This window comes from Amphiura filiformis, chromosome 7 (assembly GCF_039555335.1).
Source record: "Amphiura filiformis chromosome 7, Afil_fr2py, whole genome shotgun sequence".
NCBI classification, from domain to species: domain Eukaryota; kingdom Metazoa; phylum Echinodermata; class Ophiuroidea; order Amphilepidida; family Amphiuridae; genus Amphiura; species Amphiura filiformis.
The window spans coordinates 36,522,989-36,538,158 of NC_092634.1; the positions used below are offsets into that span (position 1 = coordinate 36,522,989).

General features: G+C 36.8%; 1 protein-coding gene across 5 annotated transcripts in view; it reads left to right on the forward strand.

Moving 5' to 3' along the window:
• Positions 1-14,948, forward strand: part of LOC140157088 (uncharacterized) — a 29,103-nt gene extending 14,155 nt beyond the window's left edge. For all 5 annotated transcript variants that reach the window (XM_072180153.1, XM_072180156.1, XM_072180155.1 and 2 more), the window contains exons 9-13: positions 4,134-4,245; positions 6,317-6,370; positions 7,207-7,509; positions 8,618-9,835; positions 10,262-14,948. In XM_072180153.1, the coding sequence (XP_072036254.1) occupies positions 4,134-4,245; positions 6,317-6,370; positions 7,207-7,509; positions 8,618-9,831 (1,683 nt within the window). In that variant the 3' untranslated portion in view covers positions 9,832-9,835; positions 10,262-14,948. The remainder of the gene's footprint in view (positions 1-4,133; positions 4,246-6,316; positions 6,371-7,206; positions 7,510-8,617; positions 9,836-10,261) is intronic.
• The last annotated feature ends 222 nt before the right edge of the window (positions 14,949-15,170 follow it).

A 15,170-nucleotide genomic window follows, 5' to 3' on the forward strand; every position in this document is an offset into this window, starting at 1 on the left:
ACTCACAGCTGATCCACCAAGTATTTTCAATTTTTTTGTCCTCCATGAGTGACACTTTTTCCCTAATTCATTTGAATAAATATTTACTTAACGCGGCTGTGTACTCTAGCCATTGTTTCTTTCTCAAAATTGAGTTTTTATGATATGTTTGTACCTTGTTATGTTTTTATAAATACAAGGAATGAAAATCCAGATTTGTAAACTCCAACTGCAATATTTTAAGGATTTTATTTCACTATTCCACTCGTGTTTGAAATTGAAAAGGAAAGAAAATCTTTGTTGTACCAGCAAGGTACACGGCGCAACAACTCATCGCGTTGTTAACGCACAAATATGTGACGCATGCGCGACGCTTATCTGCATGCGCGGCGCATCTTATGGAAACACCACAGAAGCACTGATTTCACAAAAACCTAGTGGTCAAATGGCTCCGTTTTAGCTGATAAAATGTGGGTTTTTCAAGTTCTTTCCCCGATTTAAATATCAAGTTATGAATGGATTTCGCTCAAACTTCTCAAGGGGCTGTGGATTTACCCGATGTTCACGTAATATAAGTTACAAAAGCGAAAACTGTCGCATTCTCCTGTGAGATTCGATGAAAGTGCAAAATGTGACCACTTTAAACTTCAACGGCCATTATTTCAATGTTCATTTTCTCGGTAAAATGACGATTTAGGGTACGATAACTCAATAAATACAGCATCTATAGGTAAGCAAATATGATCATCGTAAAAAGCATGATCGACTCAAGAAACGGTTTTCTCATTTTTTATATTTTGGTCTATTTCCGATTTTGGGTATCATTTTGTGCAAATAGGCGTTTTTGAATTTTAAAAAGTTCATTTTGATGCCTTATATGGTCAATATCTCAAAAAATAAGGCCAATATCAAAAAAATAAAAAAAACGTTTTTGGAATGGAGCCTCAAGATTGAGCTAAAAACAAAATAAAATATTTTGGAAAGAGTGTTTTTTTTGTTATGGGCAATTCCATGTTACTCGCGTTACATTTTTGATAAAATCAGCACATTCAATGTCATATAAATACAATTGAACAAGGAGTTGGTTTATTCATCTTCTCTCCACATGTACTTACTGACCCAATGTATCAAATCACATAAACTTTAATTTTGTAAATAACTAGATAAAACATTTATTAGCAAAATGTGATTGTGACTCAGCGTTAAAAAATTACACCTTCAAAATTAGGCTTTTACTTGTTCAATATTTCTCCTCAAACAAACAGCTGCAGACAAAAGTTGATACCACTAAGTAATTACCTTATATCTCAGCTGTATTACAGAAACAAACACCAAGTATATTTGAGATTGGTATTTTTAAAATGGCCAACTTTAGCTAAATTGGTGCGTGACTCAGCGTTACGTGACTCGGCGTTACGCTCACTATTTTGATTACATGGTCCCACTTTGAAAGCTTTAAACACGCTCAATTTCATTTCCATTGTGGTCAGTTTTACTTTAGCACTATAAAAATACTGTAATTCAGCATTAAAGGACCCTCCCCTCTGGGGTGGGGGGTGGTGGTGTGGTGGGGTGGTGGTAATGGGGGCTAATGATGGAAATTAAAAAAAACTGGCAATTTGAATAAGAATACAATTTTCATATACATTTATTACATAAAATGCATTGAAAAAATGTATGGAAACATTCATATACACCAGGCACAAAAAGAAACTTGTCAGTTATAGTCATCCTTGCTGTTCAACAACCTGATCATTTTGGATTATTCTGAAATATACATTTTGTTAATTGGACTTTGCTTTCTCACTTGACATCCTGTAAAAATTGAACAAGAATTGACCACGACATGCGCCTCCAAACTCTCAAACCCCAAAATTAAAAGTTGCAATTTCAACGATTTTCAATGGGATGCATCATTGTGTTGTACACAAGCACCATGGGCCAATCAATAAAGCACACAGTGTAACAGGCACAATTGAATCGTTAAAATTGCAACTTTCGATTTTGGGGTTTGGAGGTTTCATGAACAGGATGTCAAACGAGAAAGCAAAATCCAACTAACAAAATGTATATTTCAGAATAATGCAAAATTATCAAGTTGTTGAACAGCAAGGGTGACTATAACTGACGAGTTTCTTTTTGTGCCTGGTGTATATATGCAAAACTGATATAGACCATTTAACGTTTGCAAAATGGGTTCCTAAAAATTTTCCGTATGTGCAAAGAGGGGTAAGGATTTTTTGGCAGGCCGAGAAGAGGATCAAGCAATTTATGGCAGGCTGAGAGGGGAGGTCTGCTTATTCCAGAGCCCCTAGTAGCAAAATATAAAAGGCAACGCTGATCAATGTGGAACACATTCCTCAGACGTGATTTATTCGTCTTCTCTTTACATGTATCAAATCACGTAAACTTGTAATTTGTGAATAACTCTATGAAACGATGTAACATTTATTGGCAAAAATGTGGTTGTGATTTTGGTTACAAAAATTACCCCTTCCAAATTGAGCTTTTACTTTTTCAATATTTCTCCTCAAACAAGAAGCTGCACACAAAAGTTGATACCACTAGGTAATTACCTTTTACTGCAGCTATACTACAGAAGCAAACATTAAGTACATTTGAGTTTGGTATTTTAAAATGGCCAACTTAGTGTGTGACTCGCGTTACGTTACATGACTGTTACACTCACTATTTGATAACACAGCCCAATTTGAAAGCTCTAAACATGCTCCATTTAATTTATATTGTGAGGTTCAACTTTAAACATGTTCTTCTGTTCTGGGGTTAGGTGGAGAAACTGGGGTGGAATGGTGGTAGTGGGTGTTTATAATGGGTGTTTATAATGGAAAGTCAAATTGTGAATTTGAATTCACAGATGGGGACAAAAAACGGTTTCCCAGTCCTGCAATTTGTTAAGTGATGTACAATAATTATGAGTCCTGGGGAGGGTAAAATTAGGAGGAGAAGTTTTAGTGATTATTTATGGATTATTTTCTAGCCCTACTGTATAGAGAGCTGTATAGTATGTGTGCCTCGCATTACAATATCGTGACTCGCGTTACATTGTGACTCGCGTTACCATTTTGAATAGTCTGTCTCTGGTGGTACAATTGTAGCAAACCAAAAACCTTATGAAATAATTATGAGTTATGACCCAAACCAGGAGGAAAATGAAAGGGAACATTTATAACCCTTTAGATTTTTTACTGCATTAAAAAGTTGTTCTTTTTGTGACTCGCGTTACATGCTTAACATTATACAACTTGCCGTTCCATCCTGACCATTACCAACACAGCTTCCTAATTTTTTATTTTTTATTTTGACAAATTATGTATCAAACAACACTATCACAAAAAGAATTGTTTTTGTTCCATATATTAATGAGAAAAAAATTAATTACTTTTGACTATCTGCTATTAACAAAATGTAGGAAAATACATTAAATCCTTCAAATCAATGAAAAAAAAATACTGCAGCTGATATTTATTTGAAAATTTCTATTTTGTTAACTTTAAAGGGTGTATAATCAAAATATATCATCAATCATTGCCAATTGCAAAGTTCATATTTTTGAAAAAATGTCATTTTAACATGGAATTGCCCTTATGATGTACCTAACAAATATTGCCAAAAACTCACCTTTTTGTGATTTTCTTCATAATTGTTGTTTTTACCCCAAATCTGTATTTATATTAAGATTTATTGATGTCTTGCCTTCATAAAAATGTATACTTTTATATATGTTTTGCGCGAATAATTACAAAGTTATTGCACTTTTACTACATGCATGTCTGAGAGTACACAGCCACCTTAATTTAAGTTACACAGAATTCTATTTTTACATAATTTAACACAGAATGAAGCAAAATTTACTTTAAAAATGATTTTACTCAAAATTATTGATTTTACTCCAATATATTATTGGTATACTGACCTCAAATATATTATTGGCACATACTGACCTCATGCAACCGAGACATAGTGCCTGGTTCAAGATCAAGCTTGCTATAGCAGCATACACTCAAATTGTGGTTGTGTTGTGTATGTACAGTTGTACACTGTTCTTGGGGATACATTCATTATCACTGTGTCCATACACTTTGATCTCATGAAAATACTTGTAACTATATTTATTTCTTCAATCTTGATTCCAGATGATAAAGATGAGGAAATGGATGACGGAGATCCTCCTAGATGTAACCAACACTGAAATTGAGACTGTGGCTACCGAGGTATACAGAAAAGCCAGGACAAAGAAATCACAAGGTATCTATCACAGTACTATAGTCATTTTGCTTAATTCAGCCACTCATTTGCAATCAACCCAGTCGCGACTGTTTTTCATCAAATTCTATTGTTTGTCTAAATATGCTATTCTAGTTGAAATCCATACACCCCTCGATGGAAGACCTGCCTTTATCTTCCACACAGGGACAAATTGGGTTACCTGAATGGGTGACTCCATTTGAAATCTACACTCCCTGTATGAAAGATTTAAGGTCATGTCTTCCATAGGGGGGTGTATGGATTTCAACCAGAATAGCCCAATGACATATAAGAAGCAAATGAACTACCATAATGACCATATTTAAAGTTTGAATGTAGTAGCATTTTACAAAATGATTACTAGTAGCAGCTCATGAATCTTAATCCTGAATGCTGTATTATTAATGAGACGAGTGAGATCAATTATACCAAATAGATTTTATAAAATTAGAACTCGCCACAAGTAATTACTATGCTTAGTGGTATCATTTACTATTACAGATATTTTATATGTCAGCCATTTTCAAGAGAGATTTTGTGATGCGTTTGTCATTTCAGGAAAAGAATGTCTTGAAAATTAAAGCATTGTCTTCAAAAGCATTCTTTTGTACAGTTTTGGAATTATCTTAATGTTGCATGTCAAATTTTTCCATTCTGTTTCTGATATCTACTCTCAGATATTATAGCTGTCAAATACTGCTGATATTGAGTAGGGTTTAATCTTTCCCTAGAGAAGTCGACTTTCTACCAACTGTTGGAAAGAGTTGTGTCTGTTTCTGAAATATGTGAATACTCCTTAAAACTTTAAAGAACTTTATTATGTATCTTAATGAATTGAGCCCTCCTCCCTCCGAAAAAGAACTTCTCCAGGGAAAGTTTAAATCATACTAATGATTACCAGTCTAGAGTACCGAGTAATTTCAAAGTGTACTGCTGATATTATTTATGCATAGTTTGGTGACATAGGGAGCACTACTATCTGAACTTTTGTTTGACCTGTTTGGGCACATATGTGTACATCCATATCAAAACGATGCACTTGTCGGCTGCTACGTGTGTCTCATTTCACATAATAGCTAGGAACAAACACCAGACTAATCTCAAGTTAGCCAGGCTCACATCTCACACTATAGGTGGCGCTATTCGTCCATAGGGAAGTGGAATGTGCCTGTACGGTCCAAAAATGGCTTTACTGTGGGGCTCAATGGAAAAAATTACTAAAAATTAATTTTGACAACCAAAACCTAAGTGATGTTGACTTATGTTGGTACTGGGATAATAATGGATTCATAAACTATCACATAGTGCAATCCATGTTCCACCAAGTCGACACTCGATTTAGCTCAAAAGCAATTTGTGTGTAAATCAAGACCATCCAAAACAGCTTTCTTACAGTAAAGAATAGGAGGTCATCTGGGGTCACATACAGTAAGTGTACATTGTACATGTGCCTGCTGTCACAATTTCACACACAAAATTTTGGACAATTTGGTGACACTATTTTTGTCTGTAACTTCAAAAGTATATGCACTAGAAACATGATTGACCCCTTATTGTTTAGGTAATTTGATTCTCTTTCAAATGAAAGAGCTTTCAGCTAAAAATATTGAACTTCAAAATTTTATGAACATACCTACTCAAGTGGAGGTCACTTCAAATCATCCCCAAGTCACATGGTTTGGAAATACATAGAACATTCCTTAACTACGTGACTTGGGGATGATTTGAAGTGATCTCCGCTTGAGATGAGTGTTGTACCTATTCCTAGCCATTATGTGAAATGAGACACATGTAAAGAATAGAACATTTAAAAAGTGCGAAAGAAGTCTGATAATATGGGGTAAAGAATTTTTGATGAGTAACCATTACCAAACTGACATTTGATTGTGGGCTGGATATCTTTTCCCTTCTTTATTATGTCAAAGACTGCCCGTATGCAGTCAGTTTTAAGTTGAGAATAGTGTTATGTTTTTAAGATGTTAATGATTGATGCTATCCTCTTTGTGTATACATATTCTGTTCTTTCATTGAATGGTTTTCTAACCCGTTATGTATATGTGACATTATGAAGCTTCAGCAAATCAACTCGCCAAGTCCAATGCACTGGCATCCATCGCCGGCCTCGGTAAGTTGCACCTGTTTTCTCTCTTATCATAGATTTGGGTTATTAGATTTTTTTTGTAAGTGGTTTGTAAAGGAAATGATACGGATTCAGGCGAAATGAAGAAAAGTCCAAAATATGGCTGATAATTATTATTAACTCAGTGCAAAACTAAATTGCTTTGTTTGGGCATACATTGTCCTCATCTTCCCTTATTTGGTAGTTGAGCTAGGTCTAATTATTAATTTAAAAAAAAATTGATGTAATAATGATTTTCAGCATAATAAATAGTATGTTTTGTAGTATTAATGTGCCTAGTTCAATTTACTGCAGTTTTACTTGTTTTGATAGTTGATTTTAATATTTGCTTGATCCAGATGACTTTTCTTTCAAAAAATGAGTAGTGATTAATCACGCTGTTACTTTTAGATTCTCCCAAAGATTATAAATATGAATGCAAAATAATTACTATTATAGTTATTGAAAACAGACTGGAAACACTGTTTTTGTAGAGTGGTTGCCATGCAGGCGATGCATAGAGAGAGTGAACTTGGGCTATTTCAGTTGAAATTCATTCACCCCTTATGGAAGACATGACTGTAATCTCCTACACAAGGGGTGAAGATTTCAAATGGACTCACCCATTCAGGTAACCCCATTTAAAATTCGCACACCCTGTGTGGAAGATTAAGGTCATGTCTTCTATTGGGGGAGTTTGGATTTCAACTGGAATAGCCCCAAATGTCAATGTGCTTTATGCATGCCAACCACTCTGTTTCCACCTTCTAAAACTACACTGCAATAATATGTAAAGAGATGTGAGTATCGTTAACAGCAGCAACATTTTTTACCCCATTCAGGTTTGGCTACTTACGACTCCGACAGCGACTCCGACAACGAAGATGACGATGAGCCAGACAGTGACGAAGAACTTCAAGAATCAATTCGCAGAAAGAGGTCGGCTTGGAATAGGAAAATGGACGAGGAAAGGCAGAAGGAGCGGGAAGAGGAGGAGCGACAGAGACGGGAAGAGGAAAAACGAAAGCGGGAAGAGGAGAGGAAAAAGCGAGAGGAGGAAGAGCAGAGGAAGAGAGAGGAAAGGGAAAAAAGGAGACTAGAGAAAAAAGCCGCTAAAGAAAAGGAAAAAGAAGATGAAGAAGAAGGTGAGTATTCAAACTAACTGTCCCAAACCTTTGGCAGTAGTTGACAGTCATTTTGTCAGTACATGTCAAATACATTTCAGTTTCAACATCCTTCAGTAAAACCAAACCTTGGAGCTTTCCACACCAAAAGTTTCACAAGTTCAGTTCAAGAAGAAATGTGAATAGTATCTGAAAACAAATTGCCCGTGTGTGATGGCAGCCCAATATTGAATGCACAATGGAATAAGTGGCTCATGTGAAAAATGGCTAAAAATTTGGTTTTTAGTTTCATTACATGAGCCATTCTCAGAGCTTTATTTTGCTGAAAACCCCATCATACTTAAGTAGACTTACGGTTCCAGAGATATGATCATTTTAATGCTGTTCAGAACAGTAAAATACAAAGGAGGTTGAATACTATTATTGGCTATATCTCAAAATCAATATTCCCGACATCCAACTCATTTGCTTGATCACATCACATCACATATGTGACTCCTCGCCACAACTGAGCCCGGATGTCGCCAATCATCATATTTGAGATATTCAACCAAAATATTCTGCTTGAAATTAGCTTTAAAATGATGTATATCATGTCTATAGTACTTGACATTTAAGTAGTGAAAAATCAATAAAACAGTCAATAAATCCTTTCTTTCCTATTGTTTATTGTTAAGTTCGATGGAGCATATCTCAATAGTGGCACTGGCGACATCCGGGCTCAGTTGTGGCGAGGAGTCACATATGAAGGAAACAGTCAAATTTTGAACTTTTGAGTGCAACCAACCCATTTGTGTTAAAAAATTTGAAAGTGCACAATGAGAAAGTTATAGCATGATTAACCTGAAATAGCTTAAAATGGACTATTCCAGTTGAAATCCATACATCCCCTATGGAAGATATATAACCTTAATTTTCCGTACATGGAGTCACTAATTCAGGTAATCCCATTTGAAGTTCACACTCCCTGTGTGGAAGATTAAGGTTATATGTCTTCATAGGGGATATGTATGGATTTCAACTGGAATAGCCCAATGGTACTTTCTGCTGCAGATTAGCTCGTTAATCCATTCTCTGATACTAATTCAAAAAGTCTAACTTCTTTAAAAAAAAATTCTGTTGATTTCAGATGAATCGTCTTCCACCACGACCTCGTCAGAATCATCATCATCATCTGAATCTGAATCTGGGTCTGAATCAGGAGACAGAGAAAAAATTAAAGTAAAAAAATCAAAATCGGATTCAGCTGAAGAAGAAAAAGCACCTCATTCCTCTGACAGAGGCAGTAATGAGGAAAGAACGACAAGTCAATCGGACGAAGATTCCGATCCAAAAAGCGAAGTCCAAATTAAGAAAGAGTCAAGTCAGGAAAGTCAAGATTCAGAAGAAGATGATAACGATTCAGGCGATGATAGTAGTAGTAGTAGTGAAGGGAGTTCAGGTGAAGAGGAGGAAGGATCAGATTCGGATCAGGCATCGGTTAAAGAAAAGCAGCGCAAATCGGGTTCGCACAGTCGCAGTAGGTCACATAGTAGGCATAGAGATAGGGAGAAGCGTAAAAGCAGCGATCATAGGGATCGAGACAGGGACAAGCATACTAGTGATAGGAGTAGGCATAGGAGTGATAGGGATATTTCAAGACAAGAAAGCAGAAGCAGTCGGCATGAGAGATCGCGGTCGGGGTCACGATCAGGCGATGATCGCAAATCAAGCAGGCGTCGTAGCAGTAGGCATTCCCCGTCCCCTAGCAGCAGGCGACGCGAATCGCGTGTAAGCAGCCATAGGAGTTCCCATAGAAGTAGGAGTCGTTCGCGTCACAGAAGTCGCTCTCAAACCAGAGGCTCCAGCCATGCGAGGCACAGAAGCAGCGAGCGACATAGAAGCACACCTTCAAGCAGTCGCAAAAAGAGCAAAAATAGGGACTATGAACGTGAAAGTTCTGTTGATAGTAGAACTAGTAACCAAAGTAGGTCTAAGGACAAATCAAGTAAGCGAGGGAAATCCAGTCACAGAGACAAGGATGATAGAACTAGTGAGTACAAAAGAACTCATTCAAGAGACGACAGTGAACGGGATAGGAAATCAAGACACGGAGAAGAGCGCGAGTCGAGGCGCCGATCTCGTTCTAGGTCATCGTCCCATGATAGTCACAGTAGGTCTTCCAAGAGAACCAAAGACAAGAAACGTTCAAGATCGAGGACACCAGAGAGAAAGTCTTCATCGTCGCACAAGAAGAGGAGACGAGAAGATTCCGAGTCTCGTGAGAGCTCCTTGGAGAAGTCCCATGGTAGTAGCAGATCTGGTAAGAAGTCCAGTCGCAAACGAAGGTCTAGATCCAGATGACAAGGTGGATATTATAATTTTCTTTGTTTCGCTCCTTCTTATAGCTCCTCTCTAACTGGGTGTGTATTTGGAGAAAAACAGCTCTTATGTTTTGATGAAAAGCTAAATTTTTATGGATTTTTAAAAATATCATGAAAGGTTCAGATGTTGTTCAAAATCAAAACACAGCAATCAAAAGATACTTTAAAAGTTGGTGTAAAAAGAGTTACAATGTTGATATTTTGATTCAGAAAGCAATAAACCAGTGAGAAAAAAAAAACAATTTCATTTTTAAAGAAACTTGTCCAAAAACAAGTAACTCTCTGTGCTACAAGATACAGAATTACATCTAATTGTGGCAGTAGCTCCTTTAAACTCTACTTCTCTAGAATTGTCATAGCTCATTGTACTAATGGTCTCTCTTCCCATGTGTTTTTTCCTGTCATTACAGGTTGATGTCCTTGTATGTGGTCTAGACGGATGTGTGAAACTACATAACGGTAAATTGTACTTGTAAACTTGGCTAAGCAATTCAAGCCAATCAATTTTCTCACACTTTTCATGTATGAAAAGTTCAATCTTAATATGAAATCATTCAAATTATTATTAGCAATGTAAATTTTCAGGTACTTTCTAAACAATATGTTGTGTAATTGTTGTGTACTTAGCACCTACCATACTTTGTCGCTCTCCAATTTGAAGATGACTTAATTGCCCATTCCAATGGCTGAGTGGCACAAAGATGTACAATGTATGTCCACTAGCTGCCCTTCAAATGATTGCATTCTAGATAGATCAAGAGCTGAGCAGCACAAAGACGCATGTCCATAAGCTGTCATGCATTAATGTAGAGCACAGCAGTACAGAGGTATAAATCCATTTAAGTCTATGTGCCACTGAGCTGTACACAGTTGCATATCAGTTATGCGTCTTTGTGTCGCTGAGCTCTGGGCTAGCTAGTTGCAGTCCTGTGGCATCTAGTGAACAAAAGTTTTAGTGCTGCTGAACCAACACTTTCCAAATTTGAGATCGTAAATTTTGCACATTTTGAAACACATTATCAAAAAGGTTCGTTTTTAGCTCCAGAGAAGACAAAGTATGGAAAGGAATACTTAATGTAAGACACATTCAGTTTAAATCCCATTATGTTTCACTTATAAGCTGTAGTAATTAATAAGGTTAAGGGGGTACTACACCCCTGGTCAATTTTGTGCCTATTTTTGCATTTTTCTCACAAATTATAGCGCATTGAGGACAAGTAAGATATGTATATTATAGGGGCAAGGACTTCAAATACCGCACTGGAAATTTTATTTCAGCACAGACAACAGTTGTGGAGTTACAGTCAAAAATGAGGGGAAAACAATATTTGATCAATAAATCAATAACTACTTGTTTTGAGTTGCTGAATTTTCAGTACAGTAGTTGTAGTCCTTGCCCCTATAATATACATATCTTATTTGTCACCAATGTGCTATAATTTTTGCGAAAAATGCAAAAAATAGGCACAAAATTGGCCAGGGGTGTAATACCCCCTTAACATTTTCATGAAAAAAAACCCAGTGGATTAACAAATCGCATAAGATTCAAACAGTTTTGCCGTCATAACATTATATAAAAGGTAGGAATAGGAAAAGCGATTCTGCCAGGGAATCAAATTGAACATGGGATTGAGTGGCCACTTTTATATCAAATTTTCAGTTGCCTAAATTATAAAACTCCATAGATCTCCAAAGTGGTTTATGCTGCAGGTTTCTCAGACCTGAGGTCCTTGTTTCGACTCCCTGGCAGTATTACGTTTCCTCCTTCAGTGATTCATTCCTATGGAAGCCATGGCCTCGATCTCCCACACAGGGAGTGTGAATTTCAAATGGGGTCACCTAAATGACTCCATTTGAAATCTACAACCCCTGTGAGGGAGATTAAGTTTGTCTTTCATAGGGGTGTATGGATTTCAACTGGAATAGCGCAGTAAATGTTATAACGGAGAACCATTTGAAATCATAGAATTTGTTCATATTTTTACCACTCAGATTTTGATCATACTGAACATGCATGCAACCAAAACTGCTGTACATTAAAAACTGCACATAGATATCGCAGACATTCCCATTTCATTGTCAACAAGAACGGGAACATTGAACATCTTTTGTAAGCAGTTGTGTGAGACGAGGTTTTGTATGTTCATGTTGGTGGTGAGACACAAGTAAAATGACAGCAGTAGATTTCAAATGGGTGTCACCCATTCAGGTAACCCTATTTGAAAGTCACACTCCCTGTGTGGAAGATTAAGGTCACATCTTTTAATAAGGGTTTCAACTAGACTAGCTGAGCATGTCTGGAAGAATTGATGTTTTTTATCTTAAATAATAATACATTCAAAATCAATTCAATGACAATTGTTGTATTTAATAGTATTTCAGAAAATTTCAATCATAAATTGTAAAAGAAATTAAAATTCTGCAGGAGTTTAAAATCATCCATTGATCGCCAGTGGATAATTTTCTTGATTGGTCGTCAGCTTGCCAAACAGCAAAATGTTTCCATCAAGGGTGGCATAGCTGAGGTATGTGAATTGTGGATACTAAGAGATGCCCTAGTAGAACTGGCGATTGGACCTGGTTTCTAACCTTCTATTGTTTGGAACAACGGATCACAGTTAAGCCGCCGAGTACAGACAGTAGGTCTGGTTCTGTTATTCTGAAAAATGGAACACTGATAAACTGCCGGTTCTACCAGGATGCTAGTGATTGAGTTTTGAAGTCATCCCTAACCTTTTTTGTTATACCTTGCTTCCGGATGAAAACATTATCAGTATTTCAGAGATCACTATGTAACAAAAAAATTCAGTCCTATTTTCTCAAAAGCTACAATGTGAAATCTGTTATATATCCCCTATGGATGGAAGACATGACCTGATTTGCCCACACAGGGAGTGAGTGTGAATTTCTTGAATGGGTGACTCACACATTTGAAATCTACACCCCCTGTGTCAAAGATTAAGGTCATGTCTTTCATATGGGCTGTATGGATTTCAACTGGAATAGCACATTACTAGGCTCTTGAAAAAAAGAATTGGCTTGGTATTCCAAAGTTCTGGTTTTTGGAATCTTAAGGTATTCCACCTTGAAACATGGAATTACAGACCTTTTTCATTAATTTTAAATAACAGGCATATGTTCAGATGTGCAGTTGCAAAATAGTTGAAATATTTGGTGTGGGAATTGGATTTCAAAATCACTCAGTTGTAAACACTGGAAATAAATGAATATTAATCAATAATTTAAAATTTCAAAAATTGCAAAATTTGTATGCTTTTGAGAATATATGAGTGAAGCGATTGTTTGTGGTGGTGTTAATATAAGTTGTGCTTATTTAAAATAAAAGCAACATGATTCATAGTGCACTATGTGCAGGCATAAATTTAAATCCATAAGCCTCAGCACACTTTACAGGAATGCACTGACCACTGTGGCCCAAGACACACCATAAACCATTAAGCCATAATCAGGGACTTGCAGCTAAGAAGTGCTCATTGTCCACAATGAACCATCGCAGCCAAGATCAGCTTCCTGAGTTCTTGTACAGATGACTTGGACATTGCAGTTAGTTGACTTAGTTCCATACCCGGGGGTATTTGAAGTTGGCTCAATTATTGATAAGAACAAACAGGACTGCACCGTGGCTTAAACTTGCATCGCCACCGGAGTATTACTCCTTGCCGATTTAGCCAACTTGACTGCTTATGTTCAGCATATGGTCGGCCTATTTAGCAATGAAACAAGTTTATTTCAGGTTTTTGTGCATTATGAAATAAAAACCCAATTCCAAATTCGCAGATCTGTCAATTACTGAACACACAAAAAAGTACTCTTATGAATCCATCTCGTAGCCAAAGGGTACAGATATTTGTCCTTAATTTATCATGATCACAAATTGTGTTTTGTTACTTCTTCATTATCAATTCAATTCAATTTTATTAAAAATAACCTTGTGACCCTTTTGTCTTTCTGATTTGTTTGATAGATGTTCACTGACTGTAATCAAATTGTTTATATAAAAAAAAAAAAACCATGCCAGATTATTTTCCACTTTATTTACTGCAAGTTTGTGCCAAATTTTGATGTTTACTATTCTAAACTTCATAGACATACAGTTGAGGGAGAGGGGTGGCGACTGTGAGCTTCAACTCACAATGGGTTGAATCCTAACATCGTCACTCAAGTTCAATTGGTAGGTGTATTTAGGAAATAGGTACCTGCGATGGTCTTGGAAGGGAACCGTATCAGGCTATTCCAGTTGAAATCACACCTATGGAGTACACAAGCTTACTATTCCACACAGGGAGTGTAGATTTCAAATGGAGTAACCTATTCAGCTAACCCCGTTTAAAATTCACACTCGCTGTGGGGGAGATTATGTCTGTCTTCCATATGGGGGGTGGATTTCAACTGGAATAACCAATTGCCATAATTCTCAGGTGAAGTGTATCCTTTATGGTACTCTTGAATAGATCACTGCCTTGTGGTATCAAGGGCAAGTTGGCCAACTAGTGAAACTACCTAATTCAATACCAGCTAACTAATTATAAATGGTAATCTCAACTACCCCAGCTATAATTGTAGGAGATTGCAGATGTTATGCTTTTGGTCTTGGTGCACCATATGTTGTATGTCAAGAAAGACGAATGCAGTATCAGCTAGGCAATTCCAGTTGAAATCTGTACACCCCTATGGAAAACATGAGCATACTCTTCCACACAGGGAGTATAGATTTCAAATGGAGTAACCCATTCAGGTAACCCCAGTTGAAATTCAAACTCCCTGTGTAGAAGATTCAGGTCATGTCTTCCATACGGGGTGTATAGATTTCTAATGGAATAGCCCATTGCAATTGCTGTTTATATGTGCGAAATTTTCCCGACTGCATATATACACTAGGATATTTCCATTTTCGTATTGTGCGTAAGAACAGTAATGGGCCGGTTTAGACTTTGAATACAGATTGAATAGTTGGAAGTTGTCGACGTGGAATTTTACAAAGTCTGAACCGGCCCTAAGCTTTTTAGGAAAACTAAATCTAGGAAGTTTGATTGCTTTATTGCTATTTGGATGTATTCCTTTTGGGGGAGGGGGGGGGGGGATAAAAGACCCCCCCCCAACAATGGGTGGGGGGGGTAAAACTAGAAAAACGTTGAAAACATTAAAGCTTGCCTGCTGAGTGCAAAGGCTGCTACAGCCGGCCTCCAACAAATGCATCGATTTCTTGAAAACATGCAGCTCACATGACTGTTAAACTGAATCTATTTAAATTTGACCAATGAGACAACACACATTTTGTTTGGTAAAAAATATTGATCG